We start from the raw sequence: 18,830 nt of genomic DNA on the forward strand, positions 1-18,830 counted from the left end.
ATGCGTCTGTGTAAGAGCAGAAAGGCTCCATCACCTAAACACAAGAAGCTCAGCAGTTTCCTTGCTAAAAAAAAAATGGCTTGTAGTCCAAAAATAAGGAAAGCTCCTGCAAAGTAGATCAATATATGGAAGTGAATGAATGAACATTAAAAAAAAAAAAAAGTTTGAAAATTACTAAATTTTGATAATCTTTGGCAAATTACAGATATTTTAAAAATTCATGCAAATCATGTTGTCCTAAATTTACCACTAATATAAAATACAATGTGTCAGGAAAAAAACAATCAATTATTGGGATATGTAGAAGTATTCCAGAGTTATTACCACATAAAGTTACATGTCATTTGAAAAACTTGGTCTGGTCAGGAAGGTGAAAACAGGTTTAGACGGAAATGAGTTAAAGAGGTTTTCCCAGTAACAGAAGAATAATCAAGAACTCATGGACCCACTACTACTCTATTAAAAAGGACCATATTTTACATACATGCCAGCTTAGTGCCCATGCATTGTGCCAAGCTTGCGCTTCTGGAGTCACACTTCTTCTTGCTACAGTAATGCCATACATGTGGATGATAACTACTGTCTTCACATGCTGCAGGCTCTGAAGTGGGAGGTGGACCATTTGGCTTTGAGAGCGCAAATTTACTGGACTTTTTGTTAAACAGCCATGTGCTTTTCCAGGGTCTTTGTGCCACCAGAAATGTAGAAACCTCCTATATTTACTATCACAAACGGAGTTATGAATTATACACATCAAAATCTGTGGGGCATTGGATCATTGTCTGCACCCCCCGCTGTGAATAAGTGATTAAAGCAGCTTACCTGATAGAGAGCAGACATGGAGTATGTATACAGAGTACCGTATATACTCAAGTATAAGCCGAGGCACCTAATTTTACCACAAAAAAACTGGGAAACCTTATTGACTCGAGTATAAGCCTAGGGTGGGAAATGCAGCAGCTACTGGTAAATTTCCCAATCCTGGTATGCATGCCCTCCCTCCCTCATCCCCAATCCTGGTATGAATGGGCCCCCCCATCCCCAATCCTGGTATGCATGCCACCCCTGCTCATCCCCAATCCTGGTATGCATGCCCCCCCCTCATCCCCAATCCTGGTATGCATGCCCCCCCCTCATCCCCAATCCTGGTATGCATGCCCCCCCCCCTCATCCCCAATCCTGGTATGCATGGCCCCCCTCAACCCAATCCTGGTATGCATGACCTCATCATCCCCAATCCTGGTATGCATGGCACCCCTTGTCCCCAATCCTGGTATGCATGACCCCCTCATCACCAATCTTGGTATGCATGGCCCTCATCATCCCCAATCCTGGTATGCATGGCCTGCTCATCACCAATCCTGGTACGCATGTCACCCCTCATCCCCCATCCTGGTATGCATGACCCCCTCAGACCCAATCCTGGTATGCATGGCCCCATTATCCCCAACCCTGGTTTGCATTGTCCTCATCACTGCACACATTAAAAAAAATAAACACTCATACTCACCTCCCTCCCCTCTGCTCCAGTGCTGCCCCTATTCTGCCAGCAGCAGCTCGCCTCCGCATCTGAGCAGTGCATGATGTCACTGCCATGCGCTCTCAGACGCCGAGGTGAGGTGCAGGGATATTCATTCCTCTCCACGCCGGGACTATGTGCGTGGAGAAGAGTGAACATCCCTGTTCTTTAATGGTGTGCGCACAGTGTCAGCAGGGCCGCAGCTCCCGCGGCGGCTCAGCTGTCTTGTTTGCCCGCTGCTAAAGAGAATGCATATTCACCCTTCTCCATGCCCATGAGTGTGGAGAAGGATGAATATGCACACTCTTTAATAGCGGGCATAGAGGATCACTGAGCCGCTGCAGCGCTGCTGACACTGTGGGCACACTATTAAAGCAATGAATATTCACCCCTCTCCACTCCCATGGGTGTGGAGAAGGGTGAATATTCATTTCCCTTTAGCAGCGGGCACACGTGGTAGCTGCAGCAGCCGGCAGCACCACCACCAGACTCTGTATATACCCGAGTATAAGCCGAGGGGGCCTTTTTCAGCCTAAAAAATGGGCTGAAAAAGTCAGCTTATACTCGAGTATAAACGTTAATTAACAAGTAGCTGCCAGTTTTTGGAAAGGCAAACTTTGAATGTTCCTAATTACTAAAGAGGTGCTAATCAATGCAAGGTGAAGAATACTCTCCCGAAGACAGTCGCCACGACTCCATATCAAGGCCTCACATAACTCCCCCTTTTATTTAAAATAATATCTGGAGGCAGAGTTATCCTCCAGGCAACATCCTACCTATAGCCTGGAAGAGGTAATTTATATAGTGTGTTAAACTCACTCGGGAAAATAGGTAAAACACACTAAAAACTGCAACTGACCCTGCGAGACTATCACCAGCAGGAAATACCAGCAGGAGGAAAGTAGATTTACAAATAAGTAAATGAAAACACCTGTTACCCTAAAAAGACAGAAGCAAGCATACCAAACTAAAACACCTGAAGAAAAGGTGTATGTGCTGTGGCTTGGCGGACAGAGAAGCTGACCACAAAGCACAGGCTCAAGGGTTTGAACCCAGATGTGTGATAAAAGATGATTTATCAACAACAAGGCATCTGATGAGTCATACATGTAGGACTTTTTTCAGCAGACTATAACCTGTATGCCCATATTAATAGTTTAGATGAAGGGAATCTGTCACCACATTTGACCTAAGTCTTAGTTCACATTTATCCTGTGCTTTAATTTAGCACTTACGACAGGGTTTCCACAAAATGTGGGATTCAGACAGAACCCCGAATATAATGAAGATTGAGTCACTTTGCAGTTTGTTCTGTCTCTGTTACGGTGGTGTCCATCTTCTTGAAGGTGCTCAAAAGCGTGGCGACAACACGTTTGTGCATGCCTTAAAAAGAAACACTGTGTGAATAGAGGCTACATGAACTCCGAAGTGACCCAATTTGCCTCGTTATTCGACTCAGGAATTCTCTATTTTCGTTTTTTTTTCTTTTTCCTCTCCTTGTTCCAAGAGTCATAACTTTTTGATTTTTCTATCCACACAGTCGTATGAGGGCTTTGTTCACACATGGTGGTTTTTTTTGCAATGTTTTATTCTGTAGAAAATAAGCTGCTTTTTACAGTAACAGCAAAAGCTAGATTTCAGAAATCTCATACACACGCTTGTTTTTTCTTTAACAGAATTTGAGCTCTGCAACGTTTTTGAAACATGCAGCATGTCAATTCTTTCAGCTTTCTTCACTCATAAAAAGCAATGAGAGTGCAAAAATGCAGCAAAACGTGTTGCGTTTTGGCAGCATTTTTCATGAATAAAACTTATTAATATATCTGGTAACCAAATTACACATATGATCAAGCCTGAAAATTGTAGCATAAGGCGATGTTTATACGCAACATTTTTTTTTTTCTGCAGCTCTTGACAGTAAAAATGCTGCATTCAAAACGCAGTGTTTCTATGCTGTTTTTTGGTGCAGCTTACATGTGTGATTCGTTTTCAGCACAGGTTTAATAAAGTTAGTTTAATTCACCAAAAATGCAAGAGAAAAAAAAAAAAAACACAGCAAAACCTGTGTGCTGCGGTTTCTGCATTTTCTGAAAGAATTGACATGCTGCAGATTTAAAAAAACACTGCAGTGCTCAAATTGAGTGAGGGAAAAAAACAAGTGTGTGCATGAGATTTATGAAGCCTCATAGCTTTTGCTGGTTCTCTAAAAAGGAGCTTCTTTCCTGCAGGAAAAAAAAAAAAAAAAAAAAAAAAAAAAAAATCGCTATAAAAACACTGTGCGAACAAAGCCTAACAATGCAGCAAAAAAAGCAAATCGCTGCACCTTATATACAGCGTGTTTACTGCCAAAAGTGAAGATTTTGGCAGCAGAAAAAAAAAATGCTACAAAAACAGACTGATTGTAGACTGTGAGCCCTCGCGGGCAGGGTCCTCTCCTGTACCAGTCGCTGTCACGTTTTGTTCAAGATTATTTTAATTGTTCTTGTATGTATACCCCTTTCTCACATGTAAAGCGCCATGGAATAAATAATAATAAAAATGCCTAACTTTTTTCCCCATCCACGGATCTGTGTTAGGGTTTGTGCATAGAGCTGCTCTTTTTCTTATTACTATTTTGGGGTATGTATAATCTTTTCATCACCTCCTACTGTATTTTTTAGGCAAATGCAGAGACAAAAAAACAAAACACAATTCTGGAGATTTGTTTTATTTTTTATGTTAACATATGGTTTCAATAATTGTAGATTTTAACTTTTTGGGGGATAACAATATCAAATGTGTTTTTTTATATTACATAGTTAATATATGCTAGCTATGTAACCCAGCCGGCGTCTGACTGGTATGAAGCAGGCTCATCACCCTTGCCGGCTTCAGATTTTGCTTGCTGTTAAGGGATCAATGAGTTTCCTAGGTGCTTGACATGAATAAGCAATTAAAAATTACATTTTTTTTCCACTAAAATGTTGCTATTCTCCAATACGCCACCTTGCAGACACAAAGGTCATTAATTAGACTCAGGTTGCCATAGTCACCTTTGATCACAGAATCGTGCTCATAGGGTGCAGATAGGGTTAAGGAAGCCCCTTCTTTCTGTTAACCATCTACATGTCGCTGTCTCTATTGACAGCAGCAACTAGGTGGCTAAACAGCCATGATCGATAATTATACTGATCATAACAGATGCAATAGGGTGTCAGCTACATAATAAGGGGGCGTTATTCTCTTATTTCGCAGGTCAGTAATAAGGCATATTGGTGGCCATTAAGGAGTTAAAGAGGTGGTCCACTATATTGTATAATGCTCCCATTGGTTTATACCGTTTAAGTATTTTGTAAATACCTTCTGCTTCCATACTTGCCTGTGAGCGGCGCTATCGCTGGCCACTCAGTCCGCATCACTTGACCCCGGCTGCAGCTGCCCCTGACATCCACTGATGTCATTGATGCTCAATTGCAGCCAGGTATGTTGTACTCACATGCTGCAGCATTACCGAGAAAACATACTTTGTAAAGCCGGCCAGACACCATAGGGACAGACCTGATTGTTGTTTCCCCGGCCTGCTTTTTCCCCACCACGCTCCAGTTGATTACATGGGGAGATACCTGTGAATTAACTGGAGTGTGGCGGTGTGGAGAAGCAGGCCGGGGTCAGCACCGGCTAGTCACATCTCACCCCATGGTCTCCTACCGCAACGCTTCAGACATCAGTAACGCAGACAGACTCTGAATCATGCTGCTCGTGTTTCGGACAGCATGAATCCAGTGACAGGTTCCCTTTGAGCAATTCTCCGATAAATCAAGACCCCTCATACAAAAGTATAACAATGTCAGGGAGAAGAACATTTTTTGTACTGTTGCCCTGTGAATCTATCAGCAGAATGCAGGCTGCCATTTATGACCAACCCAAGTTTCCTCAATTAGCAGCAAACTCATGAAATTGTGAATTCTTACATAATCCCTAGCTGAAAGGAGAAAATGTAGGAGACCTCGATTTCATTTAAAGCTATCATTTTAACTATTTCATGAACCTATAAAAAATAAGCAATAATTCTGACCAGCAAAGAACAATGTATAACACAAGGGTCTCACCTGTACAATGTAAAGGCAGGGGCAATGCTGCGCTCCTCCTCCTATACTTATCCCAATTACATTTTGGGAGTCTTTCTTAAGCGACACTGTGCCTGGGACCGTGGGTATCCCCCTGGAATAAAGATGGGGAGTGATGAGGCGGATATAGTATATACTCACACAAGACAGACAGTGGGGATCATTTTACTGCTCTACATTGTACACAGCATAACACATTTAGATAGGTGCTCACAAGCTGACGGACACATGCAATGATAGAATTTTTAATTCTATTAACCCCTTCTTGCTGGACAATTCTTGATTAAGTGCTTTCAGATTTTCTTCCCCTGCTCCCAAGAGCCTTATCTTTTTGATTTTTCCGTTCACACAGCAGTATGAGGACTTGCTTTTTGTGAGACAACTTGTAGTTTTGAATGACACCATTCATTTTACCTTATAATGTTTTGAAAACTGTAGCGAAATTGTGAATTTTTATTTTTATTAAAACAATAAAAGTAGCTTGATGCGACTATACAGCCTGCCATCCTGCAGAGACACTGAGGAGAGCATGCTTGCACACCTCAGTGACTCGCAGTGACGTGATAAAGTTAGGTGGGGTACATATCCACTGACATCACCGCGAGCATGAGAAAGTTCTCCCCGCACATGCACTGAGGTCATGAAGATGATCGGAGTTCATTGGATATGAACTCCGATGACGTTTCTGCCTGCACCACGAGAGTGAGAACCTTCTCAGACTCACAGAGACGTCAGTGAGGTGAACAGAATTCATTGGATATGAACTCCGATGACCTTTCTGCCTGCACCACGAGAGTGAGAACCTTCTCACACTTGCGGAGACGTCAGTGAGGTGAACAGAATTCATTGGATATGAACTCCGCTCAACTTTATCATGTCACTGTGAGTCACTGAGGTGGTAAGCATGCGCTCCTTAGTGTCTCTGCAGGATGGCAGGCTGTATAGTCGCATTAAGCTACTATGCAGGCTGACATCTAGACGTAGCATAGCTAGACCCGTCACGGGAGAAATGGATTCTTCTCTTCACGTCGGAGAGGTGAGGTTGCTTTATCATTTTATTTTTATTGCAGATGACATGGGATTCAACGGAATGGGCGTAACTAAAGTTTTTTGGTTTAGTTTAAATTTTAAAGGAGTCTGTGTGTTTATTTCAAATAAATTATTTTATTCTGGGTGGTGTTGTTTTATTTCACTATTTGACTATGGGGTTAGAAATGGGGGTACCTTAGACTCCTCTCCATCACTAACCCCTGGACTTGATGTCAGCTTCGTATTGGCATCTGACATCAACCCCAACCCTATTACCTCACTTGTCACAGCACCAGGGCAAGTGGGAAGAGTGGAGACTAAGAGCCAGAATTGGAGCATCTTATGAATGTGCCTATTCTGAGAGCTCATGTTTATAGTTTGGGAGGAGGCCAATATTCATGGCCCCTTACTAGGCTATTAATATCAGCCCCCAGCTGTATGCCTAGCCTTTGCTGGGACCCCACGTAAAAATGTTTTTTTGGAGTCCCCCATTTTAATAACCAGTAAAGGCTAAGTATACAGCTGTGAGCTGATATTAATAGCTTGGGAAGCTGAATGGACATTACCCTCCCTTCCCAGGCTATAAATATCTGCCCACAGCTGTCCGCTTTCATTCTGCTTGTTAATAAAATTACGGGGGAGCCCACACAATTTTTTGAAGAAAATTATTAATTTAATGATAAAATACATGTACAGTAAACTACACTGTCACTGCACTAATTATATATGTCACTGACAGCTTTCAAACTGTCCATTCTATGTATATATCTATTCTTTGCTCTATTCTATCATTTCGGTCCCGCTGTGATTTTACTGTACACGGCTGATGAATTGTTGGGTTTTCAAGGAGACGGGTGTGTAAAAATAGGATGACACTCGCATGGTCCGAGTGCTGTGAAATTTTTTTCTGACACCCATTGACTTGCATCGGCGAGTCTCGTCCGAGATAAACAGTAATACGCAGCATGATGCAATTTATTTTCTCAGTCTGATTTCAGCTGAGAAAAAAATTGCAGATGAGGTGTGCCTCATATAATAACATTTGTCAGAGTGCAATCCGATTTTTTTATCGGATTGCACTCGTCTGTTTTTTCTCACAGATGAGTATGAGCCCTAACGGGGCTCCCTCCAACTGCTCACAATCATCCATTACTTAGCATTTACTTACAGTTTGTCTTCGTCAAGGTCATAGTCGTATTCTGAAAACATTTCACTTTATGTGACAGTCAGCCTTTCTGTAGAGAGAACACATATAGGAACTCAGAAATTACAGCCCATATTAATTGTTGCAAAATGGTTTTAACATATATAGAAAGTAGCAATTCATTTAAAGGGTTTCTCCACCACTAGGACAACCCCTTCTTGATCTGAATGTTTGACCCCGTGAAAATAAAAACACTTATACTTCCCTCCCGTGCCAGTGCTGTTCCAGCGGTCTCTGCACTCGTGCTCCCGGGACGCACGTGCAGTTGTCACATGAGCTCTGTGCCTAATCAGCGCTGGCGTCACTGTCCCCGTCTTCAGATTTGTAAGTAATCAAATGGAAATCAATCGCCTTGATTACTGATATGTCTGAAGCTGGGGACCGTGATGTCAGCGCTGATTGGGCGCAGGGCTCACATGACAACTGCACGTGCGTTCCGGGAGCACGAGTGCAGACACCGCTGGAACTGCACTGGCACGGGAGGGGAATATAAGTGTTTTTATTTTCCTGGGGACAAACATTCAGATAGAGAAGGAGTTTTCCTAGTCGTGGAGAAACCCTTTAAAGGGAATTTGTTAGAAGGATTTCACTCTCCAAACGGTTTATACGCACATGACAAGACCAGTAATATCTTTACATGGCCAGTCGTTTCCTCTTGTGCTGAGAAATCTGCATTTTAATTGATATGCAAATAAGGCTGAAGATCTGAAGTCTATGTCACTCCAGCTCTATTCTCCGCCCAGTGCCACCTCCTCCTGCTTGACTGGCAGCCTCTATGCTCTGTCACTTCAGTCAAGCAGGAGGAAGCAGCGCTGGGTGGGAATAGAGCTGGAGTGACAGAGGCTTCAGATCTACTTCAGCCTCATTTGCATATCAATGGGCAGCATGGTGGCTCAGTGGTTAGCACTGCAGCCTTGTAGCGCTGGGGTCCTGGGTTCAAATCCCACCAAGGACAACATCTGCAAGCAGTTTGTATGTTCTCCCCGTGTTTGTGTGGGTTTCCTCCAGGTTCTCCGGTTTCCTCCCACACTCCAAAGACATACTGATAGGGAATTTAGATTGTGAGCCCTGATGGGAACAGTGCCCATCATGTCTGTAAAGCGCTGTGGAATTAATGGCGCTATATAAGTGAGTAAAATAAATAAATAAATTCAAATGCAGATTTCTCAGTAATGGAGGAACAGACTGGCCATGTAAAGGTATTGCTGATCTCATCTTTGCAAGAGGTACATGTGCATATAAATAGTTTGGAGGGTGAAATCCTGCTGACAGATTCCCTTTAATACTATTTAAACCTTAAAATGGTAATCTAGAATTAGAAAACATTTTCTTCTAAAAACAGCAGCAAATCTGTCCCCTAAACAGGCTGCGTGTATGGGCAGCATATTACACAGACCTGTATTCCATAAGCCATAACTCTTCAACACATGGTTAACCCTTTACGGACATCCACTGTACATGTACGATGCAATTGGGTAGCAAGTATATGGAGCAGGCTCACGGTGTGAACTCACCCCATACCTGGTAGATAATGGCTGTGTGTTACAGTCTGGTTACCAAAACTATAGAAGGATTTAAGTCCCAAATCATATTAATATACCATATATCGCCACTAGGGCATAATCATAAGCAGCGAAAAATGCCATGAAATCATTAGTAAAGAATCATAAATTGTATTTATTATCTCAAGACACCACAAAACAATTAAAAACATACAACACAAACAATAAAAGTAAAGCAGGACGGTGCACACCGCATGATAAACGCAATGTTGCTATCCACCCAGATCATAAATATAGCTATAAAGTGCCCCATATAGTTAAGATTCATAAAGTAGCTATGCTATAGACCAGGACACTATCAATGGTACATATATAGCATACAATGCCCATATATAAGATCAGATCTAAAGTTATATAGTGCAAGTATTGTCATTAAATAAAGTACACATCAGGTCATCCATACAAGGGAAACCATGTCACAGACAGATATATATACTTTTGAAATATAAAGGTGCAGTGCACATGGAGAATCATACATTTAAAGTGACATAGTGCAGATGTTAAATACCAATTCATGAAACAACACAGCAGATGATCCATAACATACCCAAATTCATGCTGAGGGCACCATGTGCACTGCGCATATACTTTAAAAATATATCTATCTGTGACATGGTTTCCCTTGTATGGATGACCTGATGTGTACTTTATTCAATGACAATACTTGCACTATTATCACTTTAGATCTGGTGTTACAGTCTGGACCTGCCTCCAACAACCACTCCCTCCGCAACTGTTAAATGCTGCTGTCAAACTCTGACAGTGGAAATACCAGCACGCTAGCATTGAGGCGCGTCCTTCTATCCACCCATCAGTGCTCCCATGATGTGATCGTATGGCCCAAAGGGGATACTATGACAGCTGGTGGTTTGTTGAAAACCTCCACGCCAGTCTTTACAGGGCTCCCTCGAAAGCCAGCCTGTGGAAGAGCTCTAATGAGACCGTGAATTTCACTATATGCAGAAATACTGTGGTATTGTTGTATATAGCACAAGATTCATGTCCTCTAAGGCAGTGGTCCCAACCTTTTTTGCACCAGGGACCAACTTCAAGCAAGACCATTTTTCCATGGCCCTGCAAAGCGGGGTGTGGGTGGGGAAGGGGCAGGGCTTTGTTCATATGGGGGCGCGGTTATGGAGGGGTCACTTGGGCCTGACATCAGCAGAGGTCCTGTGTCGTGGCTCCTGGCGGGGACGTGGTCTACATTGTAAACCAGGTCCCCGCCAGGAGCTATGCCAGGAGCCATGACACTGTGGCCAGATAGCCGACCCTTCCCACATATTGTGCTGGGCAAAGAGTAGTGTCACTAAGTCCAGCCCGCCACCCTGGCACGCCCCGCATAATGTTCTCTGCCGAGTCTACTGAGGCCAGCCTGCTTCCCCTCTCCGTCAAGCCGTGCCCTGACAGCTGCTGTTCAGCTGCATTCACTTCATCCTGCTTCAGGACCTGTGGTGACATCACAGTCATGTGACCTTGATGTCACCACAGGTCCTCTAATACCCTGCGGGACTCTAGAACAGAGGGCGGCATCCACCCCACACAGTGTGCTCTGCGCCGCCGCAGAGCACACAGTCAGTGTTTAGTCATGGTCTGCGGCGGCGTGGACCGGCAAAAAACTCCAACGGTCCGGTCCAGGTCCAAGGACCGGTGGTTGGGGACCCCTGCTCTAACGACAAATTAATAGTCAAAAATAAAAATAGTTTTTTAAAAATATGAAAGTAAAAGTTAAAATAACCTCTCATTAAAATGTAAATACGCATGGTTCAGTGAACACGTGGATTTACCTGCGTTCAATAGAATGCAACGTTTTGGATGCAGAAAAAATTTGTGTCCAAAGCGCTACTACTACGTCTGAATTATGGGCACAGAGCCTAAAATTAAAAAAAAAAAAAAATGTTGCGGGCTCCCACATCATTTTTATAACTAGCAGATGGAAAGCCAACCGCTGGGGGCTGATATTAGTAGTCGGGGAAGGGGCCCATTAGCCAACAATGTTCCCTGGCTATTAATATCAGCCCACAGCTGTTTGTTTAGCCCTTACTGGCTAGATTACAGGTGGACCCCAGAAAAAGATTGATGTGGGGTCCCTCTATAAAATCTAACCAGACAGCTAAACTAGACAGCTGCGGGCTGATATTAATACACATGGAAGGGGGCATGGATACTAGACCCTCCGCATCTATTAATATCACCCCTCAGCAGTCCCAGAAAAGGCGCATCCATAAGATGCGCTAAATCTGGCGCTTAGCCTCTCTCTTCCTACAGCCTTGTAGCGGTGGCGAGTGGGAGAATGGGGTTGGGGTTCACGTCAGCCTTGTATTGGCGGCTGACGTGAAGCCTAGGTTAGTAAAGGAGAGCGTCTATAAAAATGCCCCCATTACTAACTGCGTAGTAAAATAGTCGCAGCCTTTTCAATAAAAACACGGCCAGAATAAAGTATTTTCATGAAATAAAAAACACACGGTTTTTAAGTTTTTTTTCATTGTACGCCTCCGCGAAGCACTCGATCTCCTGAAAAAACGTAAAACAACAAACAACCATATTCCTCACCTGTCCGATGCAGTCCACGTACCACCAAGTGTCCCACGACAATCTGGGTCACTTCTGGTTGCTGATGTCACAGCTGTAGGAGACGTGGAGGGGGCCTTAGGAGGGCAACAACCCAACAGCAGGACCACTACCTCCGCCTTTGTGCAAGGAGGAACAGGAGGAGCACTGCCAGAGCCCTGCAAAATGACCTCCAGCAGGCCACAAATGTGCATGTGTCTGCACAAACGGTTAGAAACCGACTCCATGAGGGTGGCATGAGGGCCTGACGTCCACAGATGGGGGTTGTGCTCACAGCCCAACACCGTGCAGGACACTTGGCATTTGCCACAGAACACCAGGATTGGCAAAGTCGCCACTGGCACCCTGTGCTCTTCACAGATGAAAGCAGGTTCACACTGAGCACATGTGACAGACGTGACAGAGTCTGGAGACGCCGTGGAGAGCGATCTGCTGCCTGCAACATCCTTCAGCATGACCGGTTTGGCAGTGGGTCTGAAATGGTGTGGGGTGGCATTTCTTTGGAGGGAAGCACAGCCCTCCATGTGCTCGCCCGAGGTAGCCTGACTTCCATTACGTACTGAGATGAGATCCTCAGACCCCTTGTGAGACCATAAGCTGGTGCGGTTGGCCCTGGGTTCGTCCTAATGCAGGACAATGCCAGACCTCATGTGGCTGGAGTGTGTCAGCACTTCCTGCAAGATGAAGGCATTGAAGCTATGGACTGGCCCGCCCGTTCCCCAGACTTGAATCCGATTGAGCACATCTGGGACATCATGTCTCGCTCCATCCACCAACATCACGTTGCACCACAGACTGTCCAGGAGTTGGCGGATGCTTTAGTCCAGGTCTGGGAGGAGATCCCACAGGAGACCATCCTCAACCTCATCAGGAGCATGCCCAGGCGTTGTAGGGAGGTCATACAGGCACGTGGAGGCCACACACAATACTGAGACTCATTTTGACTTGTTTTAAGGACATTACATCAAAGTTGGATCAGCCTGCAGTGTGTTTTTCCACTTTAATTTTGGGGGTGACTCCAAATCCAGGCCTCCATTGGTTAATAAATTTGATTTCCACTGATTTTTGTGTGATTTTGTTGTCAGCACATTCAACTTTGTACAGAACCAAGTATTCAATGAGAATATTTCATTCATTCAGATCTAGGATGTGTTATTTGAGTGTTCCCTTTATTTTTTTGAGCAGTGTACATCCCAGGGGTGACAGATTCCCTTAAAGTACAATGAACGGTGTGAAAAGCACACCTGTGACGTCTAAATTGTACTTTTTTTCCTCCATTTCACCGCAGTACATGTTATTGTAAAATGAGTGGATATTGAACAAAAAAAAAAAAAAAGGCTTTTATTCAGATGCATATAAAAATAAAAAGTTATGGATCTTAGAAGCTGGGGAAGAAAAAAATGAAGGCACAAAACGGAAATTAATGTTCCACCCGGGCAGAATAGCAATGAGCTACAGCTAAGGAAAGGCTGCTCATTGTATGACAAAAGTGGCGCTGACATGGCCGTTTTCAGTTTAGGTCCTACGGTAAGTTGATTAAGCCGGGGTTGTCCGGTATCTTTAAAGGGGTTTTCTAGCCTCAAGAGAAACATCTGCAGCCACTTCTATGCAAGTGCAGATTGCTGAATCGTGACAGTGTGCAATGAGCGATTTGTGTAGTTGCTCAATGTTCCATTGAGAGGAGAGGATGAGAATCTAGACGGCAGCTGACCGTGAGCATGTGAATCTACACCACCAACTTGCACTGGAAATAGAGGGGAATCCTGACAGTGTGCACATCCCACACTGTCACAAAGTGATGGAAGAAATGTATCTTGCGCCCCTTTAACATGCTCTGTAACCCGAAACCTCACTGTGCTGGATGTTATGGTGGATGTCGGTAAGGGGTTTCCCCACCTTGCTTTTTTATATGCCGTTTTTCTAAATGAATCTTGCACTTGAAAAACTTAAGGTAAACAGTATGTTACAAAATCAAAATGTCCTTAGTGCGGAGTGCCAGCCATCGGTGTATAGTGGGCAGCAGTCACTCAGGAGAGCGGCAGGGTGGGCAGCAACCTCTCATGAATACAGCAGGCCAATAAGGAGGGGTCCACCGTGTTCCTCCAAGTCTGGACTACCAGCCCAGTAAACAACTTTCACAAATGGCCATATCAAGAACAGCTAAATGTTAGAAAATCGGCTTGGTACTTAACCCTTCTTTATTCCACTGGTGTGATACAATGATGCGAAGATCAGCAGACTGGCTGCCATTAGTGCCTGAGGTGGTCTAAGGAAGGTGTTAGCTATGTAAAGTGGGTGGATTACGAACCCTCCTTCACGCTACAATTGGTATTTTTCTGTGTACACTGTGCATAGGCAGAAAACTGCCAATAAGTGGTGGGGGCGGGTTATACAGCGCTCTTCAATATGGAGGACTACATGGCAGCAGGGTTACTAGTCCTCTAGTGATAATCTCCTGCTGATAAACCAGTGATTTTACCAAAACTACAGCAAGCAGCCCAGAAAGTGACATACCTGGTCTCTGACCCAAAATCACACTGCTATCAGATTAGGTGGCAAAACCCTTGTGACAGACTCTTTTTAAGAGAGGCCCAGAAACAGAGGACTGCTCTTGTGCCCGTCTGACAAGGAGCAGAGATAGGGTCCATGTGATCTCAGCCTGTCTGACCACAATGAGAAGCGCCGACAGACGACAGGCACAACCCTGACTTTCAAGGATTCAGATGGACGTTATGAAACCAATGCTGCAGGCAGGGTGCACCTAACACCAGTGGTACCAACTCTAACCCCTAATGCCCTGTTCACACTGCATTTCTGGGGGTTCTGTTTCAGATGATCCCTCAAGGAGACCATAGATTTCAATGAGATGAAAATGTTCATTTTTTCACATGAACACAGAAACATAGCAGCCCACATATATGTGCCAGATGTGCTAAGACGGACATTTTCAGAAAAAAAAACAAACTTCTTCATTTGAACTCCCACTTTTAGGGGGTTTCGGATGGAACCTATGAACACACTATGTGAACAAGACCTTAAGCCTCCATACACAGGAGATGGCTGTCAGCCGATCGATGCGTCGTCTGGCGGTGTGGCAGCTCTCCCACATGCACACAGGGGCTTCGCCTGGCGGTGTGGCGGCTCACACACACGCACACAGGGGCTTCTTCTGGCAGTGTGGCGGCTCACGCACACAGGGGCTTCTTCTGGCAGTGTGGCGGCTCACGCACACAGGGGCTTCTTCTGGCAGTGTGGCGGCTCACACACACAGGGGCTTCTTCTAGCAGAGTGGCGGCTCACACACACAGGGGCTTCTTCTAGCAGAGTGGCGGCTCACACACACAGGGGCTTCTTCTAGCAGAGTGGCGGCTCACACACACAGGGGCTTCTTCTAGCAGAGTGGCGGCTCACACACACGCACACAGGGGCTTCTCGCAGAGTGGTGGCTCACACACACAGGGGCTCATTCTGGTGCTGTGGCGGCTCACACACACAAGGGCTCATTCTGGTGCTGTGGCGGCTCACACACACAAGGGCTCATTCTGGTGCTGTGGCGGCTCACACACACAAGGGCTCATTCTGGTGCTGTGGCGGCTCACACACACAAGGGCTCATTCTGGTGCTGTGGCGGCTCACACACACAAGGGCTCATTCTGGTGCTGTGGCGGCTCACACACACAAGGGCTCATTCTGGTGCTGTGGCGGCTCACACACACAAGGGCTCATTCTGGTGCTGTGGCGGCTCACACACACAAGGGCTCATTCTGGTGCTGTGGCGGCTCACACACTCACAGGCTCATTCTGGTGCTGTGGCGGCTCACACACACAAGGGCTCATTCTGGTGCTGTGGCGGCTCACACACACAAGGGCTCATTCTGGTGCTGTGGCAGCTCACACACACAAGGGCTCATTCTGGTGCTGTGGCGGCTCACACACACAAGGGCTCATTCTGGTGCTGTGGCGGTTCACACACACAAGGGCTCATTCTGGTGCTGTGGCGGCTCACACACTCAGGCTCATTCTGGTGCTGTGGCGGCTCACACACTCACAGGCTCATTCTGGTGCTGTGGCGGCTCACACACTCACAGGCTCATTCTGGTGCTGTGGCGGCTCACACACACACGGGCTCATTCTGGTGCTGTGGCGGCTCACACACACACGGGCTCATTCTGGTGCTGTGGCGGCTCACACACACACGGGCTCATTCTGGTGCTGTGGCGGCTCACACACACACGGGCTCATTCTGGTGCTGTGGCGGCTCACACACACACGGGCTCATTCTGGCGCTGTGGCGGCTCACACACACACGGGCTCATTCTGGCGCTATGGCGGCTCACACACACACTGGCTCATTCTGGCGCTGTGGCGGCTCACACACACACGGGCTCATTCTGGCGCTGTGGCGGCTCACACACACACGGGCTCATTCTGGCGCTGTGGCGGCTCACACACACACGGGCTCCTTCTGGCGGTGTGGCGGCTCACACACACACGGGCTCCTTCTGGCGGTGTGGCGGCTCACACACACACGGGCTCCTTCTGGCGGTGTGGCGGCTCACACACACACGGGCTCCTTCTGGCGGTGTGGCGGCTCACACACACACGGGCTCCTTCTGGCGGTGTGGCGGCTCACACACACACGGGCTCCTTCTGGCGGTGTGGCGGCTCACACACACACACAGGCTCCTTCTGGCGGTGTGGCGGCTCACACACACACACACAGGCTCCTTCTGGCGGTGTGGCGGCTCACACACACACACACAGGCTCCTTCTGGCGGTGTGGCGGCTCACACACACACACACAGGCTCCTTCTGGCGGTGTGGCGGCTCACACACACACACACAGGCTCCTTCTGGCGGTGTGGCGGCTCACACACACACACAGGCTCCTTCTGGCGGTGTGGCGGCTCACACACATACACAGGCTCCTTCTGGCGGTGTGGCGGCTCACACACACACAGGCTCCTTCTGGCGGTGTGGCGGCTCACACACACACACAGGCTCCTTCTGGCGGTGTGGCGGCTCACACACACACACAGGCTCCTTCTGGCGGTGTGGCGGCTCACACACACACACAGGCTCCTTCTGGCGGTGTGGCGGCTCACACACACACGGGCTCCTTCTGGCGGTGTGGCGGCTCACACACACACGGGCTCCTTCTGGTGCTGTGGCGGCTCACACACACACGGGCTCCTTCTGGTGGTGTGGCGGCTCACACACACACGGGCTCCTTCTGGTGGTGTGGCGGCTCACACACACACGGGCTCCTTCTGGTGCTGTGGCGGCTCACACACACACGGGCTCCTTCTGGTGCTGTGGCGGCTCACACACACACGGGCTCCTTCTGGTGCTGTGGCGGCTCACACACACACGGGCTCCTTCTGGTGCTGTGGCGGCTCACACACACACGGGCTCCTTCTGGTGCTGTGGCGGCTCACACACACACGGGCTCCTTCTGGTGCTGTGGCGGCTCACACACACACGGGCTCCTTCTGGTGCTGTGGCGGCTCACACACACACGGGCTCCTTCTGGTGCTGTGGCGGCTCACACACACACGGGCTCCTTCTGGTGGTGTGGCGGCTCACACACACACGGGCTCCTTCTGGTGGTGTGGCAGCTCACACACACACGGGCTCCTTCTGGTGGTGTGGCGGCTCACACACACACGGGCTCCTTCTGGTGGTGTGGCGGCTCACACACACACGGGCTCCTTCTGGTGGTGTGGCGGCTCACACACACACGGGCTCCTTCTGGTGCTGTGGCGGCTCACACACACACGGGCTCCTTCTGGTGGTGTGGCGGCTCACACACACACGGGCTCCCTCTGGCGGTGTGGCGGCTCACACACACACGGGCTCCTTCTGGTGCTGTGGCGGCTCACACACACACAGGGGCACATCTGTTCTCTCCAGGAGAGCCGATACCAGACTTCTCAGCCTGCGGTGTGTCTCTGGGAGAACAGAGGGATGAGCACTCTGAAATGGGACATGATGGATCGCCCTCTCCCCCAAAGATCAGTGGTAGATGCCGTCATACACATCAAAATGTCGGCAGAACCCATCGAGATTGGTGGGTGCGGCCCACATTAGTATATTCTGTATGGGGACTTCAGTCACAGGTTCATGAACAAATGGTAAACACCCCCGGGACAAGTCTGTAATGGTCTTTCTCAGCAGCTCACATTAGGGGCAGCTGTGGGAGACGTCACATTCTGCACAGCACAGCGCCCATACACCGAGCACTGCAGCCTTATCTGCAGATTACCGACCTAATACAACCGCACCACACTGGTAACAGGAAATAATGGCCGCCAGACCGGCACCAAGGGGAGAGCAGTCCGCGCTTCTGCCGGACAACACATCGGGTACAGGCTCAATATAGAAACACATAATCACTGCTGCCGAGCATCCGCACCTGCCGGTACTCACCTCAACACCGCGCATGCGCCAAGGGATCTGACGTTGCAGCAGCTACTGGTGACGCGTAACTTTCTACAGGTCTGACTGTCAGGAAGTGGAGCTGCGTACTGCGCAGGCGCGCGTCCATACGGTCGCTGTGCTGCGGCTGCCATTGTCTGTAACCTGCTGTCCCTCAGCGCGGAGTAGTGAGGCAATGCCTGTTATAGAGGGACCTATAGACAGCGGTCACATGGCAATCAGCAGATCTTCTGGCAACCCCTTTATCTGCTTATGTGGGGTTGACTACTTGTGCTATTACATAAAGTCCTCTACAGGGGTAGAGCAAGGGTCTTAAGCACCAGAGGCGTAACTAGGGCTTGGTTCAGGGGGAAACGAAACATCTGAGTGGGCCCCACCTGGTAACCCTGATTACAGCTATGGTG

General features: G+C 47.4%; 1 protein-coding gene across 2 annotated transcripts in view; it reads right to left on the bottom strand.

Moving 5' to 3' along the window:
- PICK1 (protein interacting with PRKCA 1) overlaps positions 1 to 18,535 on the bottom strand; it is an 86,853-nt gene extending 68,318 nt beyond the window's left edge. Inside the window, exons 1-3 of one of the 2 annotated variants that reach the window (XM_073644134.1) lie at positions 18,418 to 18,535; positions 7,823 to 7,889; positions 5,608 to 5,719 (exon numbers count right to left, since the gene is read on the bottom strand). In XM_073644134.1, coding sequence (XP_073500235.1) covers positions 5,608 to 5,719; positions 7,823 to 7,863 — 153 coding nt within the window. In that variant the 5' untranslated portion in view covers positions 7,864 to 7,889; positions 18,418 to 18,535. Of the gene's footprint in view, positions 1 to 5,607; positions 5,720 to 7,822; positions 7,890 to 18,403 lie in introns of both variants that reach the window. The other variant, XM_073644135.1, reaches the window with a different exon arrangement.
- Between the last annotated feature and the right edge of the window lie 295 nt (positions 18,536 to 18,830).

Source organism: Phyllobates terribilis, unplaced genomic scaffold (genome assembly GCF_046119375.1).
Source record: "Phyllobates terribilis strain yellow unplaced genomic scaffold, ASM4611937v1 Scaffold_8__6_contigs__length_399053987, whole genome shotgun sequence".
Lineage (NCBI taxonomy): Eukaryota > Metazoa > Chordata > Amphibia > Anura > Dendrobatidae > Phyllobates > Phyllobates terribilis.